Source organism: Cupressus sempervirens, chromosome 1 (genome assembly GCF_028749045.1).
Source record: "Cupressus sempervirens isolate cs-2001-9-10 chromosome 1, ASM2874904v1, whole genome shotgun sequence".
Classification (NCBI taxonomy): Eukaryota; Viridiplantae; Streptophyta; class Pinopsida; order Cupressales; family Cupressaceae; genus Cupressus; species Cupressus sempervirens.
Window position 1 is genome coordinate 66,891,940 of NC_143118.1, and position 21,377 is coordinate 66,913,316.

General features: G+C 38.8%; 1 protein-coding gene across 7 annotated transcripts in view; it reads left to right on the plus strand.

The window, feature by feature from the left end:
* The first annotated feature begins 3,731 nt into the window (after nucleotides 1-3,731).
* Nucleotides 3,732-21,377, plus strand: part of HCF101 (ATP binding protein) — a 102,477-nt gene continuing 84,831 nt past the window's right edge. For 4 of the 7 annotated variants that reach the window (XM_089816576.1, XM_089816593.1, XM_089816582.1 and 1 more), the window contains exons 1-2: nucleotides 3,732-3,874; nucleotides 3,952-4,089. In XM_089816576.1, the coding sequence (XP_089672702.1) occupies nucleotides 3,799-3,874; nucleotides 3,952-4,089 (214 nt within the window). In that variant the 5' untranslated portion in view covers nucleotides 3,732-3,798. Of the gene's footprint in view, nucleotides 3,878-3,951; nucleotides 4,090-21,377 lie in introns of all 7 variants that reach the window. The other 3 variants (XM_089816572.1, XM_089816588.1, XM_089816578.1) reach the window with 1 other exon arrangement.

Below are 21,377 nucleotides of genomic sequence, written 5' to 3' on the forward strand. Positions count from 1 at the left end.
AAACCTAACCCTAATCGTAGCTAGGATTCTAATACTCTGTCTACCCCTAACTCAAACTATAGCCCTAACTATAACTCAAACTCTAACCCTAACTCATATTCTAACCCTAACCCTAACCCTAACCTTGACCCTAACCCTAACCCTAAGCCTAAGCCTAACCCTTTGTCTACCCCTATCTCTAACCCTAACCCTAACCCTAACCCTACCCCTAACTCTAACCCTAAATCTAACTCTTTTTGTAAATCTAACTCTACCATAATTAGACTCTAACCCTAACCCTAACTTTAATCCTGACTGAAACCTTAACCCTAACCCTAACTCTAACCTTAACCCTAACTCAATCCCCTTACCCTAACCTTAACATTGATATAACTCTCTCTATATATAACCCTAACTCTAAATATAAACCTAACCCTAACCCTAACCCTAACCCTAAATCTAACTCTAACCCTAACTGTAAGCGTAACCCTACCCCTACCCATAACTCTAACTGTAAATCTAACTCTACCATAATTGGATTTTAATTTTAACCCTAACCCTAACTCTAACCCTAACCTTGACTCAAAACTCTAACCCTAACCCTAACTCTAACATTAACCCTACTGTAAAATTAACTCTGTTGGTAACTCAAACCCTAAACTTAACCCTAATTCTAACCCTAACTCTAACTCTACCTCTAGCTCTAACCGTAACTCTAACCATAACTCTAACTCAAACCCTAAACCTAACCCTAATCCTAACCCAAATTATAATGCTCTGTCTACCCCTAACTCAAACTATAACCCTAACCCTAACTCAAACTCTAACCCTAACTCATACTCTAACCCTAAACCTGACCCTAGCCCTAACCCTAACCCAGAACCTAACCCTAACCCTAACCCTAACCCTAACCCTAACCCTATCTATAACCCTAATCCTAACCCTAACTCTAATCCTAATCTTAACCCTAATTCTAATCCTAACACTAACCTTAACCCTACCCCTAACTCTAACCATAAATCTAACTCTACCATAATTAGAATCTAACCCTAACCCTAACCTTAACCCTAGCTCAAACCCTTACCCTAACTTTGTCCCTAACCATATATCTACGTATGACTATAACATTTTACATTACAATATCCCAAAAATAAAAAATATATTTTTATCTAAATTAAACTCCTTATATTAAATTTAAAATAATATTTGAATCAAACCTTAACCGTAACCCTAACCTTAACCATGAGCATTACTCTAACCCTAACCTTAACCATAAACATAACTCTACACCTAACTCTAACCCTAATTATAACTCTACCATAATTGGACTCTAATCCTATCCCAAACCCTAACTATAAGCATAACTCTAACCCTAGCCTTAACCATGAGCATAACTCTAACTCTAGATCTAACTCTACCATAATTGGACACTAACCCTAACCCTAACCTTAATTTTGATCCTAACTCAAACCCTAACCCTAACTCTAACCTTAACCTTGATTCAAACCTTAACCCTAACCCTAACCCTAGCCTTACTATAACCCTAACCCTAATCATAACCATAACCATAACTCTAACCCTAACCTTAACCATGACCATAACTCTAACCCTAACCTTAACCATAAACATAACTCTAATCTGAACCTTAACCATAACTCTAATGATAACCATAACCATAATTCTATCCTTGACCTTAACCATAGCTCAAACTCTAACCCTAACTCCAACCCTAACCCTAATGCTAACCCTAACCCTAATTCTATCCCTAAGGTTAACATTAACTGTAATGTTAACTTTGTCCCTAACCATATATCTACGTATGACTATAACATTTTACATTACAATATCCCAATTTTTTTTTTTTTAATCTAAATTAAATTCCTTATATTAAATTAAAAGATATATTTGACTCAAACCCTAACCCTAACCCTATCCCCACTATAACCCTAACCATAACCATAATGATGACTCTAACCCTAACCTTAGCCATGAGCATTACTCTAAACCTAACATTAACCATAAGCATAACTCTACCCCTAACTCTAACCCTAATTCTAACTCTACCATAATTGGATTCTAACCCTATCCCTAACCCTAACTATAAGCATAAGTCTAACCCTAGCCTTAACCATGAGCATAACTCTAACTTTGTCTTTGACTCTACCATAATTGGACTCTAACCTTAACCCTAACCTTAATTTTGATCCTAACTCAAACCCTAACCCTTTAAACTCTAACCTTAACCTTGACTCAAACCTTAACCCTAACCCTAACGTTAGCCTTACTATAACCCTAACACTAACCCTAATCATAACCATAACCATAACTCTAACCCTAACCTTAACCATGACCACAACATTAACCCTAACCTTAGCCATAAACATAGCTCTAATCTAAACCATAACCATAACTCTAACAATAACCATAACCATAACTCTATCCCTAACCTTAACCATAGCTCAAACCCTAACCCTAACTCCAACCCTAACTCTAATGCTAACTCTAACCCTAATTCTATCCCTAAGGTTAATATTAACTATAATGGTAACTTTGTCCCTAACCATATATCTATGTATGACTATAACATTTTGCATTACAATATCCCAAAAATAAAAAATATATTTTTAATCTATATTAAATTCCTTATATTAAATTTTTAAAAATATTTTGAAGCATAATTTTATACTAACTTCATACAACTCTAATTAAAAATTAATTAACAATTTTATAGTAACCTTATCAAAATAAAAAATAAAAAGTAAATATTTTTCCTATTGCGCCGCGATTGCCACTAGCTATATATACCTCTATATATATTACGCCGAGAGTAATCGTTCTCGAGGCGCCTATTTTTATTTAATTCCAAAGTTATTTTAATCGAAGTTGGGATTAATGAAAATAAAAATAGGCGCCTCGAGAACGATTACTCTCGGCGTAATATATATAGAGGTATATATAGCTAGTATATATGTTAGAAAAATGTTAAATCTTGGATTGGGTTTGTAGATTGTATATTATAAATTGTAATGGTTGGTATGGAAAAGGCTCTTCCAAATTGAAGTATTATGTTTGACTAGAATTTTACAAAATTTCAAATATGACTAGTCTCCATCATTCAAACCAAAAATATTTCCATCATGTACTTGGTACATACTCTATTCATATACATGATTTTTTTAAATTATAATTAAATTTGACACCATATATCATATAGACCCAACAAAATTAACAATGTCCTAATTCTAGAACAAAGCTAGCCTGCACGGACTGTAGCTCCATCCGAGCTCTTGTCCATTCAACCTCACCAAAATTCAAGCATTCCCTCCCACAACCGCCACAATGAGGAAAATAATAATTATAACAATAATAATAAGCCACGGCGGAATTGCAACGTGTCTTATACGATAACGAAGACAAAACCATAACTATTTTTCTGATTTTTAATAATAAGTGAAGAGAACAGCGGAGTTGATTATCAAAATTCAGAGAAGAAGAAACAAGTTAACCAAAACTTTGCAACTGACTAGTTTGGCTCCTGACTCGGGAGGGCGATTGCATGGGTCCCATAGACTACTTTAGTCTCGTGGACGTCATTAAAATCTATCATATCATATCATATCATATCAATCCGCCTAAAATTGAAGAATTCTATTTTGTGTGGGGGAGAAGGGGCGTGACATGGCACTAAGAAGATGAGCTACAGTGTCAAGACAGGCAACATTAATGGAAGATGAAAAAACTACGGCCGTTGCAATTGCGTTCATTGTTCTGAATTGGGTGAACCAGATTAAGGGACATGGGTAGACCAGAATAAAGGACATGGCTGTCCAGAGCTTATTGGGTGTCCGTCACAAGGCACCTCTCCTCTCTTGCACAGCTTCCACTTCTGCTCATGGTGGTACATTTTTTCTTTAATGAAACACTCATGTAAATGCACATATACATTTCACAGCTAACGAGTTTTTGAAACAGATGAGTGCTCGAGGAGGACCGCGTCAATGGTATGCTCAAAATACATGCCAAATAAGCAAAATGACTGTACAGTGGTGGAAAGAAGGTTCAGATATCCAGTCCCGTTTTCTGTTTCATGCAAGGCCACTAGTAGCAAAGGTATCATGCATTTGATTTAACCCCAAAATTTAAATTGTGGGCGGTGCCTTGTTTTTAAATTTCGAGAAATTGCTACATTTCAACCTCTCTTTGTATGTTTTAATGGGAAAAACTTCCAACAAAACACAATCTTTTCTGGTACAACTATGTTGGATTAAAATCCAAATAAAACACTAAGTGCACAACTCTGAAAGTAATCTTAAGGAGAAAAAAGACTCCAAAACATTCGAAAAGAAACACACATAGCTAGTGCTCTGTTTGCCAATCAACTGGTAATACAATAGAAATTATAGCCAAACATAAAATAGTTAGATACGGGGAGATTTATTTTCTATTAAACACAAAATAAATATTTAAAAATTGATTACCAACTCAAATTAGAATATTTAATACAAACAAATTATTTGGAGCAATCTGGAGCTACCCCCCTATCACACTCAATCTTTGGAGTTTACACCCTGACCTCTACCTTTGCTTGGAGCCGCCTCTCAATGAACTCGCTGCTTGTTAGTTTACAGATTTGGTTTCTCACACAAAATCAATAGTAAGGGCTCTATTTACCCAAATCAAGAATCTCAAAGACTCAAACTAACTAACAATGGGGTTAGTAATAAAATTTGCTTCCCTCTAAATTTTTATGCGGTACAGCTCCCACTTATGATTGATTTTTTAATACATATTTTGGACAGACTGATTTTGGTATGCTTTTGACTTGAAAGCAGAAAGGCAACCGATACTTGTTCATTACCATGTAACAAGCATGAAACAACTCAAATGATCTGCAAATATCAAGACTGTTTTAGATATATAACATGAACCAAAAAATATATTTTCTCTCGACACAAAGATTGATAACTTTTTAGATACTTTCAAATATGTTGGTAACTGATAACAGCAGGATGAAACCATAACTAGAGATATGATGGATTCTGATAAAGAATATTTCTCACACAGACTTAGCAAACAGACCAACGTTCACAAATGAAACATTAAACTTTTGCACACAGACAAAGGTAGATATCACCATTACACCAGCGAAAATCCCTTTCTATTCTATTGTCAGAAGTTTTTCAATATATCATATCACAAATACTATCTCTATCAAAAATTCAGACCCTTCAATAGTCCCTTGGATACATTTTTTATTTTTATAACATCCAACTATGTCACTGCCAAAGTCATCAGATTCTTTTTAAAGAATTAATTTCAAAATAGTTTTAAATTATTTTTTTTGTAAAATGAAACATCCGTTTTAACACATAGGTAACTTTTTAAAACAATAAAAATATTTGAAAGAGAAAGCCATCAAGACTAAGGTGGCGGAGGCACTTTGGCTTGAGATATTGGAGGTGGCTGTGATGCAACAACTTGATCTTTGAAGTCTTTATAAGTTTTTGATATTGGAGATAATGCTGCATGCTTGAGAATAGCTATCAACTTCAACCTAATATTCCATACCACCTTATCAGATTTGATTCTATCTATTTTTTCCTGAAGGGTCACAGGTTGAATCAATAATGCAATGCTTTCTTATCAGAAAGAGAGTAGATGAAATTCCAAAATCCTTCCTTGATCTAGTCCACTGATGCATCTTCATCACTGTTCTTCTTGAATCGGCAAGCAACACTGTTAGCTAACTTTATTATTTCCGTATGGACTTCATTGAAATCTTCCAGGGTTTTGTTCTAGTCATTGATGCATTGTTTGACAAGTTTTTCTTTCCACTTCAAAGCTTCAAACCACATTGTGCATCTTGCATCATTCTGATCTATTAGGACCTTTTCTGAGCAACAACGTGGGTAGTATCCATCATGACTATTTCTGCTAAGTCCACAATTACCTTGCCCCATGAGGCTTCATCTTGCTTTAATCCAGGAATTTCAAAGTGAATATTCTTCTTTAAAAGAATCATTTTGACATATACCTTTTTCATCTGTTCCAAAAATAGTGGACCTTGTTGGCAAAATGGTCAGCACTCCTCTTGGGTTTCATGACAAGGGACTAACTGCCTCTTGTGGATTCTATAAGTCTAGTGGCTGTATCGGGCATTGTCAGGTTGATCTTTTGGTGAAACTACAACCACAATTGTAACAAGTGGTATCAGAGTTCGGTCACAGATCCAAATCCCTCAGTAACACTGAGATGGAGATTGTTGGCACAATGGTCAGTGCTCCCCTCAGAGTTCGTGACAAGGGACTAATTGCCTCTTGTGGATTCTACAAGTCTAGTGGCTGTATCAAACATTGACATGTTCATTTGCTACTGGCTTTCCCAAGGACATTTTCTTCTTGTATTGTACTTAACGTGGATTGAGAATTGGGTGAAATGAGATCTATATCTGCTTGGGCTTGATTGACAAAAAAACAAAAAAAATCAGTTAAATTCTTTAACCAATCGGTCAAAACATCGATTTGTCTCTTCATTTCGCCCTTGTCCATTTTATCCTTCTTAGATCTCTCCAATATTCTAACTACAATCACTTGGATGTTATGATTGTCTCCTTCCTTACTAGGTGACCCCAAATCAACTCTTGAAACATTAAAGTCAGCTGTAGTAGCCTGACTAGAATCTTTAACTGCAATAGGTTGAGCTATTTCTCCATAACCATTTCTAGTGTTTCCATCCTTCATCAACTTGGACGTAGTCTTTAGCTTTTTGGTCTTTGGCGTCCTTTGCCATAATTGCCCCACTATGTTATCTTCTGGCATTTTGAAAGGCACCAGCTTCCTTTTCTTGGACAGTGAAGCTTCTAATCTTGATGGAGTGCCGGTAGCCTGCTGATGGGGACATACCGGGAGTAAAGAAATTTAAAGCTCTCATCAGAGGAGTTTGGCTAGCCCTTGACCAAATAGAAAACATGGAGAAGTTTTGTCCTTTTGAGACCCTGATGGCAGTGCAACTTCTTCTAAAAGTGGCATCTGTTCTGCATCCAAAACCTCCACATCTACATTCTTTTCCCTTTCCTGCTAAGGGACTGCTCCCTAATTGGGTAGAGGAATGCCCCACGTCTTTTCCAGCATTCTATTTATGTCAGGGTCTTCCCCATCTTCACAGATTCCACTTAATGCTACAAATTGCTAGAAAGCTACACTTGTAGTGGCTGTAAGGGCAGCAGAGGTTGAAGAAGGTTGTGAATTCACTGGTTGAGTTGCTTTAGTGCTTGGCCTAGAAGTATCACCTCTTTTTCTTTACAACCACTCTTGTGTTTCAAATACTACAATACTTTTAGTCAGTAGGTCATTGGGCTGTCCTAGACTCCAATGAATGTTGACAATTGGTGACCCACATATTTGTGAGTGGTAGATTGGATCAACAAGACCAGTTTCATCATCAATAATACCAGTTACATCCCACCGAAGTTTATATAACTCAGTTTGTTTGAGACTGAGTCTCAACCAACTCCTTTTTACCTCATAATCATCTGTACAATCAGCCTGGAAGTCCTCAAGATGGGGGATATGATGAAAAGAAGAGCTCAACTAACTTTCGATGGAATCCTGGCTATCAAAGGAGAATAGTCTCTCATACATTGACGAGGTGTATTTTATGATTACTCTTTTTAAATTTAGAGCTTCTGGCTGTGATTCACAAGAATACAATCTCAATTCAACGGGGAACAGGATACCAACTTTCTTTCTTGCATTACAAACTTTATTCAAATTAGCAATTCACCTACACACTTCAACTAGAATAAGCTTATCCTCAAGGTACCTAGGCAATTAATGAGGTAACCCATCATAACCAGCTATCATGACCTATGTGAATCTCTAATATTGAATAAAATATTTGCCATATGTATTTATCAGGGCTTTGGCTTCGAGTGAGATTTGACCAATGTCCCCTTGCAGTTCGTGTTGGAAGCATGAATGCTGATGATATTCTTATGGTGGAGTATTGTAGATATGTTACTATGATGATATGTTACATTCATGACTGAGTTTTTCATTGATGTCGACATAGTAGTTTTCTGTGGTATCTGATAGAAGAACAACGGAAAGATCAAGTTGGTACGGACGACTAGTTGAGTGTTATAACTATCTGAGGTTATGGGAGATACGTTTGAATATCTAGTATATGCAGTTAACGTCGGATGAAGAAATGTTAAGTTTGGAAGAAGTTATGTAAGTTTTGGTGATATCTATATTGAGATAGGGTTTACATAGGCATGTTCTGGTAAACTTGTTATATCTCTTAGCAGAATTGTTATTCTGAGAATCAGGGTTAAGGATGTGAAGAAGACATGTTGGTGATGACATGGCTAAGTTCGATCGTCATAATATTACGTGTACAGAAAATTCAAGTTGCAAGGCGGAAGATTAATGTTATCGCTAAGTGTAACGTGTTCTTAATTTGGTTCTATAATAATTAATTGAGAAGGTCTAACAGCCAACTTAGGAATTGTTTTATGGACTCGGTATAAAGGAAGGACATTTTCCTTTATCATGGGCATCGATGAGAAGTAATTGTAAGCAGTAGAGAGCGGAATGCAAAGTTAAGTAGAGTAGAACGAAAGTGAAGAAAACTTTATTGTTGAAGTTTTGCTAAGTGATCCGAGGTTTGATATTTGGATCTGAGGTTAGTGGCCTGGTCTACAAGGTTTGACAATGATTGATTCAGTTGACAGAACAAAGGAAAGAAGAACATAACAGTAAATTGCATATTTGAGCAGTGAGCTCTTCTTGTAGTTGAAATTGCATGTTTGGGTAGTGGACTCTTCTTGCATACATTATACTACAACTCCTAACAGGGTTGGAATCTCCTAACAGGGATTCAAAGTCTCCTAACAGGGACTCATATTTACTAAATGTTGTAATAGACTCCTAACAGGGTCCATCCTCTAACAAGGAATATTTATATTAGTACTTCATCTTGTGGGCATCATTCCCACCGGGGTTTTCCCTCTGATCAAGGTTTCCCTAGTTAACATATTTGATGTAATTGTCTATGTGCATCTTATTATGGTTGCTGTTTACTTTGGTTGAATGGTTAAGTTTGTTTAAAGAAGATAAATGTTTTAATTGTTGGATAACTAATTCACCTGTACTATTGTTTCTATAGTTCCCTCAACAACGTTAAAGTGAAAACATCATTCAACCTTCTAAAAATTTAATAACTCATCTCAAGTTGAAGGTCTATATAATAATTATATATTTGCATATCATCTTCAAAATCTTACACGTGATTCATTCAAGGCCATGGACAAGTGCAGGCCAAAGCATAAAATAGATAATAAGACAAAATGTTTTATGGAAGTAGAAACTGGACAAGGTGGATTGAAATTGAACCTGTACAGTCCAATTACTGATTCCCAGCACAAATAACATGAGCAAAGGTGAAGTCCCTTTTCCTCTAAGAAGGACCTATTTCCAATTTTGCCTTGTAGTTCATGATAATCCCATGAGCTATTGAGAGAGTGCTAGGGGGGCCCTTCCTATGGAACACTTTTGACGCCACCCTTGGTGCTGTCCTAATTCATAGTCGAACATTGGCACCAACCTTTTGTTGGGCCAACTTGCTTGATTCTGGAAGTGTTTGGCTTCATATGTATCGGCCTTCTTGGAGCAACAATTGTCATCAATCAGCTTTGCATCTAATTTGTCTTGGTCATTCCAAGTTGGAATTCTTTGGGAGATTGTAGTTTCGGATTTAAAATCTTCTTTCTAGTCTACTATCGATCCCAATTTGGTGAAGTAAATTGGATTGTTAGTTTTTGTGTCATCGCTCAGTATTTCATTCCCTTTGGAGGTTGCGATCAGAATTGACAGCGATCATATCATTGTGTAGTGGACAGGGTCTATACTTCTGTGATCAGACATTCAGTACTTCATACATCACCAATCCAAAACATCTGCAATCAGATCTTCACACATCTGTGATCAAACTTCCAGCATTGGTGATAACATAATATCATTCATACATCAACATTCATTCTACGGTAATATTAGAATATCAGACATATAGACAACGACATATCAGACATGCAGACATCGGAATATCAGAAATACAGACATAAGCATATTGGACATACATTTGTAATGAGGCTTGCTGGCTCAATCTCTGTCCAACTGGCACTTGTCTATTTTTTGTTTATGAGAATTTTCTTTTTGTTGTTTTGAAATTACATATAAATATCATGAAATTAACAAATCATTGACAACACATGGAATGGAAAATTGGAACTTGCAAATCACCAAATAATGCTGCAATTTCAATTATTGTTTAAAACCAGGCATAACATGGGTAATGAAATATATATAATAGAAATTGCAACAAATATAAGAAACCTGGAACCAAATGCAGCCACCTTAATCCTGCCAGTTTGCTTGAACAATCACCATACAATGAAAATAATCTTCTAGATGCCCAATTTAGAGGTGTAATAACAACAAATACTAATTGAACACTACTAGAGGCCAAAGCCCTGGCTTTGAAGACCCACATGGCTAGGTTCTCTAGCGGCTGCCTCAAAGACACCTCACAATCAACCACAAAGGCTGTGTTTTCCTTGTAGCTGGCTGCTCTAACAATTACTCTATCCTTGTACTTCAAGCTCAACAAATAACTTCCTTAAACTGTCAAATTGAAGCACAATTGTGGCTCCTGGATGAAGCCATCACTGATAAGGAAAATTTGATAGATCTCTCTATTAATGTTTAAGTATCTGCGAGAGATCTAATTCATACCTCTAAAGAGATATTATTATACTCTTTTCTATCAGAAGTGAAATGGCTTACTTCAGCTTTTATTATTATCTAACACAAAGATATTAATGCAGGAGCATCCTGGGGTAGTCAGCAATCCTGTATGCAGGAGCATCAGGCTTGGATTTGTGGACTTATGGGATGTGTTCGAGGCACATTGGGGAACCTTGTCCTAAGTGCGCATAATGATTGGAGTGATCGTTTTGGAGTTAGGGCCGTTTTGGTGGCTGCTGGTAGCGTGTTTATGATTTCTTGGACAGCCTTTGGAGATTGTATTCGCGAGCTTCAATCCAAGGGAGTTGGTGTGCGCGCTCTTGGATTTGGATTGTTGGATGGCATGTGGACCTATGCCTAAGGGCACATACTTGTTGTCAGTAAAATGTATAATGTAGCCGACGGGTAGAGTAGTATCCGAACGGGCGCGTGATGCTTGAGTCACCCCTTCGGAAAGGTATATGTACACGTCCGAGATGGACTTTGGAAGCAGGATTGTAATCGGAAATCATTGTAGTTATTGTAATCTGCAAGTGCATACATGAATAAAGTACTTGTTCGGAATTGAATCGTGTTATACTTGTGTTGAACTTCTTACCCTATGCGGTAAACATTTGGCGCCGTTGCCAGATGAACCTGGAACGAAGGAATGATATGAAGATTGATGCCGAATTTGCCAAACAAAGATCGGAATAAGGTGAAAGATAAGAATGAACTAAGTACAGCAAAAGAAATTTTAATTTTAACACAACAAGCAGAACGCAGACAGAGACTTCAGCAGATTGCCGAGGGGCACCGAAGGGGTGAAGAGGCACAAACGGAGGGAGTGTACTCACCTAGTAGGCTGAGGAGTGCCGAGAAATTGTTGGAAGAAACTCGACAATGCTTGAATTTGGTGGAGGAAACAATGGAATAATTTCTTAACCTGTATACGCTGAGGGGAGAGTGTCCGAACGGAAGGGAAGCAACTCGCACGGCTCGGAGTGTCGAGGGAGCACGAGCGTGGAGGGATCTCTTCGTTCTTGATACACCGGGCAAACGGATACAGGCGGAGAATAGAACATCACTTGAAGACTTGTCACCAGACAACGTGGTTGTTGGGAACAAGACTATTGTCCAGAACAGCGCGGAAGACCAGAACAACGTGGAAGCACAGAACAGCGCGGGAGCACAGAACAACGCGAGAGCTCAGAACAACGCGGATACACAAGTACCTCAGAATCCAAGACAAGTAACGATGGTTGGCCCTAAAGAAAAGTTACCCAAGTTTCACGGTGATGGTTCAGTAGACCCTATCAGACATTGTAAAACGTGTGAAACCATATGAACGGCTGTAATAACCCCAATAGGTTATAATTTCTTCAAACACCAAAAACCTCTATACTTTAGTTGTTTGACATTTCGTCAAACACTTTGCAAGCAAGCTCTGATACCAATGTAGTAACCCTCCTCAAATCTGCTCTCAAAGATGCTGATTGAAGGCTCAAAGAATTTTGTCAAACAATTCACATGCAAGAGACATATGACTGATATAGTATTTCAGCTCGCTTTAAATGACTTTTTTCAATTTGCATCAATGAGAAACTTGTGCTAGAAGACTCAAAATGGACTACACAATGACCTAACATGAGTGTGCTCCTAATTTTGACAATATTCAGTGCATATATTATGATCTAAGCATGAGAAAAGAACACCTACAGCCAACTGGCATTTTTGCAAACAGTTGGTATGCAAACTATCTAGCTGATAAATAATGAGATTGAATTGCTTAAATGACACTAGCAACTATTATCTTTTTGATTGCAATCAAATTTCTAAAACAATGCTCATGAAATATGGCCAAGACTTTGGCATTTACATGGATTACAAAATGACAATGCTGGTATAATGCACACTTACAGTTGAAACTTATAATACCCTAAAAAATACAATACTAACAAATGAACCTGGTTGTAGATGGCTGTAATAATTTTCCTTCAATGCTGCCACTTCTGCTTTACTTTTTCGAACTGCTTTTTCGGCCTGCTTTTACGGTTCCGCTTTTTCCGCTTGCTTTTTCAATTCCACTTTTTCCGCTTGCTTTTTCAATTCCGCTTTTTCCGCCTGCTTTTTCGGTTCCGCTTTTTCCGCTTGCTTTTTCGATTCCACTTTTTCCGCTTGCTTTTTCGATTCCGCTTTTTCCGCCTGCTTTTTCGGTTCCGCTTTTTCCGCTTGCTTTTTCGATTGCTACCCTGTTGAATCTCAAGACCATATCTTTCAATGGCGTCAAGATTTTCAGCTTGAAGGGATTTCGTCCTTCAAACTATTGAGACATAACCTCCAGAAAATTCTCCAATTTCTTTGATATTTCCAACCCTGCTTAAAAGAAGCTCTTCCATTTCTTTTATAGTGTTCTCACAAGAGCTCCATCCTTCGTTTTCTCAATGTGGGATAAAACATAACTCCCTTTATGTAACTTATGTCTCCAATGTGTTATAAAATAAAGGGGACTCTTTTAATTTAAATATTTTTCACAAACTATAGTCTATGCATTAATAAAGTTAAATATTTAAATTTAACTTTATAAAATAGCTTTATCAATGCAAAACAAATCTTATAAATGATAAACAAGTCTTCTTGCCAATTTTAAACAATTACCATCGACATACCGCTGCCACTGGATGTCCACCCATGCCCAAGATGACTTACTATAAATAGTAAGTATGCCCAAAGTTGCCTCAAAACCCCTCAGAAAGACCTGCAACTGAAATTATCTAAGCCAAATGGCTTCTAAGCCTCTTTAATGCCCTGGTTAGCCTACGGGACCGTGGGGAAATAGGCTAACGACAACATCATGCTATGAATGCTAAAAAGGGGATATCACAGTCCGCCCTTCCCAAAATTTCTTGTCCCCAAGCAATGGCTGAACAACGATCCAATCAATCCACCTGGATCCCAAATGTAGTCATGAACTATACTGCTGTCAGTCAACATAGGCTCCTGCAACAACCTGTGAAAATTAACCAAGAGGAATCCATAAATGAATCGTGAATCACGGTGCAACTGAACTCCAAATCCACTATTGCCACAGTCAAGAACCCACGAGGCACAAACTCTCAAAATATTAGACCCCAAGTAGAGTAGATCACCCAAACTGTCAACATAATAAACACCATCCACACAACCCATCGTGTTATGTGGAATGCACACTCCAACTCTGCTACAATAGTGACCACTCCCACATGAAACTGCACCAAATATAGAGAATCCACACATTGTACATCTGCTGCAGTTAACACAACTCTGCAGATTACCGGCCACTGTCTCATAACCATAACACCCATGCACTGCTGATGGTGAATAGTCATTACACGGTAGATAGCAAAAATGAGAGCCCAGTCCAAACCTGTCTGCCATCAACTCCTCAACACATGGATCAAAAGCAAACTGATGAACATATCCTTTAGTATAATGCCGGTAAAAAGAACCAATCTCAGTCAAAGACTCATCCTGCAGACGTGATATGACCAACTGTGACTGATCATCAGCTATGTCAGAGGATGATATAGCCAAGAGTGCAGAATCAACAACAACATCACTAGTCTCTGTGCCTTCCAAGTCAAACATATCACAATGCTCAGCTGCAGCGCCCAATTTAGTTGAACCTGCCTCCAGTGGAAATGGACCAAATATGCCAATAGTAGTGTCGTGGACAGATATATCCTCATCTCCACTACCTCTATCAACCTCGACCATGGACATCCGCGGATCACCAGACACCACGGTCTGTGATTGTACAGAATCTGGTAAAGACTGAAGTCGCTCTAACTCCATGGTCACCTTAGCCAAATGAAACTGTGACTCCTCGAAAGCCAACTGTGTACTCTCAAGAATCTCAGAAGTCACCTCGAGCTGCTGAGTAAGCTCACTCATCTCATCTTCCTTGGCCAATAATGCATCGTATGCTGTACTCCCCCACTCCATAAGATAATCTCTGTTGGCTACCAACTACATATAATTTTGTCTCAGAATCCGGATAGCCTCCCATAAAGAGTGGATCTCTGTCAAGGAAAGATAATTGCCTCCCTGCTCATCACTAGTAGGAGAACCCCATCCATAAACTGCTAACAACTGACGAGCAGCATCGAAATGCTTGCAAGCGATAGAAATGTCTCGCTCGCCAACTCTCAGCTGACTAGACACATGATTGTGCCGACTGGTCGAACTCCTATAATCTATCCCTGGTACACTGTCCAAAGGAGTAACCTCGAAATAGCTATCATCTGTAATACTCAGATCTTGGGACTCTTCTGTCAACTCTGTCATATCTGAGAGATCATCAACCCATTCCAACAAGAATTGTCGACTGGATATATGAACAATGTCCAACACAGGTGTGTAAAAACTAATTCCAGCATCAAACAAGTTGCTGGCATGGATGAGAACTACCCCTGGCAAACTACTAATCAAGTCCATGATGGTGCAATAAATACTACTACCAAGGAATGATAGATATCTTTGGTCAAAACGATCCCAAGTACTAAGATAAGGATCCGAACATCTAATCCATGAACGGAAACCAGCTGGCAATTCAAGTAAACTTCTCACCTGAGTAATGTGAACAATACCGACTTCACGCACCTGTCTACAATCTTTGAATCCGGAGTGTGAATGCTAGACATACTCATATCATCATCATGTGACCCGACTGTAAAAGAAAACTGAGTCCCTGCTATACGCGCTAACTCCCAAACTGAAATCACCTCAAGACAAAGCTCGTCCACGTGTCTCTCAGAATCCTGGAGAGCCAACTGAGTACACACCAAGGAATTTCGAGTATCCTCCAGCTCATGAAAAAGCCAGTCAACCTCCTTCTCCTCCTTCTTCACTGCATCTTCCTTGATCTGTTGTAAGTCGTCACAAGAAGAACCTGTTGTGACTCCTTTCTGTCTCTCCTCTATCTCATGTGAAGAAGCATCCAACTGTGCTTGATACTCATTTTCTGCAAAGTCCTGAATGCTCACTTTCTAATCAACTGTACTATCCTCAAATATGATAGTATCCTCAACTGCTGTAACTTCGTCTAGCCCAACTGTACTGGAATCACTATCTGTGTCAATCGCACAATCCGGTGTGCCTGTGATATCACCTTCTGGCTCAACCTGCACAACGTCTGTAACCCCTTCTACCTGTGAAGATGATGCAAATAAACCATTACCTGAAGATGTGCTAATGTCTCCCTGTATTGAATCAACATGTCTGTTAAACTCCTCATACAAATTTCTGCCTGTCATAGGGAAGGTACGATCCTTAGGCCTATCAAAACGTTCAATCAGTCTTTCCTTAAACCCCACATAGGAGGTAATGTGTGCATGACCCATAGTGACCATACCATGATGCCACCACTTGTGTGCTAACCCATCCAGGTGAATTGCTGCATACTTAATAGTTTCTTCCTCAGGCATAGGGTTCATTTGAAAGTATGTGTCAAGCCTTTGAACCCAAGCTCTTGCTGTAGACTTCCCCAAGCCATCATAATATGGTAACTGAAGTTTCCCTACTTTCTTCCGTAGCTCATAGCTCTGGTTCCTGTCATGTCCATGTGGCATATGCTTCATCCGCACATCTATATACTCCCTAAAGGTAATTGCAGCAATAAAATCTGAACCTTTGGCTTCCCAATCTCTCCTCAGCTGGTCCTGTATATCAGTGATTTGGGGCTTTGGTACGGGCTACTCTGGAGCTCTAGGGGGAAATGTGGGAATAATGGGCCTCGAACTCACTGTCCTAGTTTGCTGGGGTGCATGACCGAAATTGTTCCCAACTTGTTCACCTCCATTATGTGTCCCATCCTGATTATTACCACTCTGGTTATTACCATTCTGATTATTTCCTCCGCCCACATTAGCATTCAAGCCCATTTGACGAGCCATCATTTGCATCATAAGCTCCAATCTTTGATTCTGTTCCTGTGCTCTCTGCTCTGTTGATCGCTGTCCCTGTGCTAAGGTGTCTAATAACTGTAAGAATCTTTCCATTTCCTGATCTGGACCCGCATTCATTTTGTCAAACATTTTTCTCTTTATCTGGCTATTCCAAATTCCCTATAAGACCTCCACAGGTTGGCAGGACTTATAGTTCTGATACCATTGTAATAACCCCAATAGGTTATAATTTCTTCAAACACCAAAAACCTCTATACTTCAGTTGTTTGACATTTCGTCAAACACTTTGCACGCAAGCTCTGATACCACTGTAGTAACCCTCCTCAAATCTGCTCTCAAAGATGCTGATTGAAGGCTCAAAGAATTTTGTCAAACAATTCACATGCAAGAGACATATGACTGATATAGTATTTCAGCTCGCTTTAAATGACTTTTTTCAATTTGCATCAATGAGAAACTTGTGCTAGAAGACTCAAAATGGATTACACAATGACCTAACATGAGTGTGCTCCTAATTTTGACAATATTCAGTGCATATATTATGATCTAAGCATGAGAAAAGAACACCTACAGCTAACTGGCATTTTTGCAAACAGTTGGTATGCAAACTATCTAGCTGATAAATAATGAGATTGAATTGCTTAAATGATACCGGCAACTATTATCTTTTTTATTGCAATCAAATTTCTAATACAATGCTCATGAAATATGGCCAAGACTTTGGCATTTACATGGATTACAAAATGGCAATGTTGGTATAATGCACACTTACAGCTGAAACTTATAATACCCTAAAAAATACAATACTAACAAAGGAACATGGTTGTAGATGGCTGTAATAATTTTCCTTCAATGCTGCCACTTCTGCTTTACTTTTTCGAACTGCTTTTTCGGCTTGCTTTTACGGTTCCGCTTTTTCCCCTTGCTTTTTCAATTCCGCTTTTTCCGCTTGCTTTTTCGATTCTGCTTTTTCCGCCTACTTTTTTGGTTTCGCTTTTTCCGCTTGCTTTTTTGATTCCGCTTTTTCCGCTTGCTTTTTCGATTCCGCTTTTTCCGCCTGCCTTTTTGGTTCCGCTTGCTTTTTCGATTGCTACCCTGTTGAATCTCAAGACCATATCTTTCAATGGCATCAAGATTTTCAGCTTGAAGGGATTTCGTCCTTCAAACTATTGAGACAACCTCTAAAAAATTCTCCAATTTCTTTGATATTTCCAACCCTGCTTAAAAGAAGCTCTTCCATTTCTTTTATAGTGTTCTCACAAGAGTTTCATCCTTCGTTTTCTCAATGTGGGATAAAACATAACTCCCTTTATGTAACTTATGTCTCCAATGTGTTATAAAATAAAGGAGACTCTTTTAATTTAAATATTTTCCACAAACTATAGTCTATGCATTAATAAAGTTAAATATTTAAATTTAACTTTATAAAATAGCTTTATCAATGCAAAACAAATCTTATCAATGATAAACAAGTGTTCTTGCCGATTTTAAACAATTACCATCGACATACCGCTGCCACTGGATGTCCACCCATGCCCAAGATGACTTACTATAAATAGTAAGTATGCCCAAAGTTGCCTCAAAACCCCTCAGAAAGACCTGCAACTGAAATTATCTAGGCCAAATGGCCTCTAAGCCCCTTTAATGTCCTGGTTAGCCTACGGGACCGTGGGGAAATAGGCTAACGACAACATCATGCTATGAATGCTAAAAATGGGACATCACAACGGCAAATGGTGTGACGGATGAGGATGATTGGGTAAGACAATTTGCAGCGACCCTACGGGGTGTGGCGATAGACTGGTTTTCTGACACTAGTCCTCAAAAACTTAATACATGGGAGAATGTTAAAAAAGAATTTATAGTAGAATTCAGATTACTTCGAGATGATAATGAAATAGTGGCAGAAATCTACAATACCAAACAAGGAAAGAATGAGATAGTCCGAACCTATGCTAGGCGACTGAAGGAATTGATTGGAAAGATGGAGAGTCAACCAACGGATGGGTTGAAAAAATGGTGGTTCGTGGAGGGGCTACGGCCGGCTCTTAAAAAGAAAATGAAGATTGTACCACTGGCATCGTACACTGATGCGTATACTCGCACTATGGATTTGGAAATTGAACAGAAGACGAGTAAGAAGAAAAAGCATAAGTCCTCTGATTCAGATGATGCATCCTCGGAGAGTAGTAGTAGTGATGAGGAATCAAACAAGAAGGTGAAAGAACTACAGAAAGACATGCTACGGATGATGAAAGAATTCAAAAATTTGAAAAAGAATCCAAATACAATAAAAGGAGAATTGTGGTGTACAGATTGCAAGGAGGACGGACATACGAAGGGTTCATGCCCGAAGAAGTAGTTTTGTGACATCTGCCAGGTGGCGGGGCATTCCCTGAAAGAGTGTCCGTTTAACTTGAAAGCAAAAGGACACCAACAGGTGTTACTCACGCAGGAAGCGTCGAACAATAGCAATAACGTGGGCAATGATGCAACTTCAGGTGGATATCGATATAATAATAGAGGCAGAAGGGGTGGAAGCAATAACAACAACAATGGAGGTCGAAGTAGAATACAATATGATGCAAGTGGAAGGACGATGATACAATGTCGGGCATGTAATCTTTGGGGTCACTTCGCGAGGGACTGTACTACGAAGGAGGCACCGCAACTACTGTGTAGATGGTGTGGTCCAGGGGACCATGAAGATTCAAAGTGTCCAAAGCAAAGCATAAATTTATTAAGTATTGGAACAAGCAATGAGAACGTGTTGGCAATCACGCGGGAGCAGGCGAGGAAGGCAAAATATCCGAATGCGGAAGAAGAGAAGGAGAGGTTACAAAAAGCCCGAACAGAGATAGAGAAGCAGATGAGAGCAGAGAAGTCACAAATAAAAGACATTGATGAAACTCCGAAAAGAAACTTGGCGGAACAAGATATGGTGAAACAGATAATGCAAATGGAAGTGCCAATTAAGTTAAATGATCTTCTTCTCACCATGCCACAGTTACGTACGACTATTATAAATATGACACCGTCCCGAAAGTAACGGAGGAAGCAAAGGATAGTACGACAACAACCACAGCAGCAACAATAGATCCGATGTTACTAGCATTGACAACAGGCAGACACCCAACAGTAGTGGAGATGGGCATTCTGGGTACGGTGTTAACAGATACAATAGTAGATGGAGGATCGGGATTGAATGTGATGCCGGAAGATATCTGGAAAAAACTAGGACAACCAACACTATGGCCACCCACCTTTCAGTTACTTACAGCAGATCAACATGGGATAAAACCCTTGGGCACTCTGATGGCGCAGCCGGTAACAATTGGGACACAACCATTTTTGCTGGATTTTGTAGTCATTCCATTAAAGAGAAGAGGGTATGACGCCATCCTAGGACGAGGGTGGTTGGTGCAGGCTAAGGTAAAGCATGATTGGAAAAGGAACACCCTGTCAATGGAGAAGGGAGGTAGTAGATTTATAATCGATTTGCATACACAGATGGTAGGAGAAGAAGCCGCGTTGTCGGACTCAGAAGGCGATGGTGAGAGTGACGACGAAGGGAAAAGAAGGATGGAACTAGATGATGAAGGGGTATTGAGACTAGAAGGAGGCTCAACTGATGACGACTTAGACTCCGTGAATGGACTGTTGCATTGGCAAATGGAAGACTATGAGGTCTTTCCGAGCTACAATATTTTGAGTGTCGAGGAGGGAAAAGAAGGCCATGAGTTTCCGAAGGAGTACAGTGAATTGAAGGAGGGAGAAGCGCAGGTGGATGAAACCCCTGCCTATACGTTCAGTAAAGATAAACCAATAAAGTATGAAGAGCCGACAGTGAAAACAATGAACTTAGGTGATGAGAAAAATCCGAAGAACATTCGTGTAGGAGATGATTGAAATCCAGTATTGAAGGCAGTAGCTTGGACATTTAAAGACTTAAAAGAAGTACCACCAGAGCTATGTGTCCACCGGATACCATTAATTGAAGGTGCGGTACCCGTACGGAAGCGGCCTTACCGAAGGAATAAGAACTATGCAGCATGGGCCTTGGAAGTTGCACAAAATAGGTGGAAGGTATGGTGTCAAAAGCGTTTAAAATTGAACAACTTTCAACCCGGTCAGTTAGTACTGAAGTATAATGGATGAAATGAAATAAGGCTTGGAAAATTTAAAGTTAAGTGGGTTGGACCGTACAAGATATGAGAAGTTGGATACAACGGAGCAATTAAATTGTGGACACTGGACGGAAAAGAAATACCAGATGCCGTAAATGGATCAAAGTTGAAAATATACAAGGAAAGGAAGGATTCTCTGCGGACAAACAACTGAACGAAGAAAAGATGTCTGTAAATAGTGTATATATGTATAATATTAAAAATCGAATATAGTTTTAAATATGAAATAACAAACTGAAGTTGGAAAAGCACGAGTTGCTAAAATGAAGTATAAAATAAATGTATAAAGAGGTAAATTAGCAATAGGAGTCTTTGAGGAGCAGGATTTAAGACTGTACGACCCACCTTCATGACCGTGCGGACTCAAGCAGATGAAAGGAAGACCGTACGGAAGCGTAAAAGAGACCATACGACAACATAGGAGAGGAAGACTGTACGACAGCATAGAAGAAGAAGACCGTATGGCAGCATAGAAGAAGAAG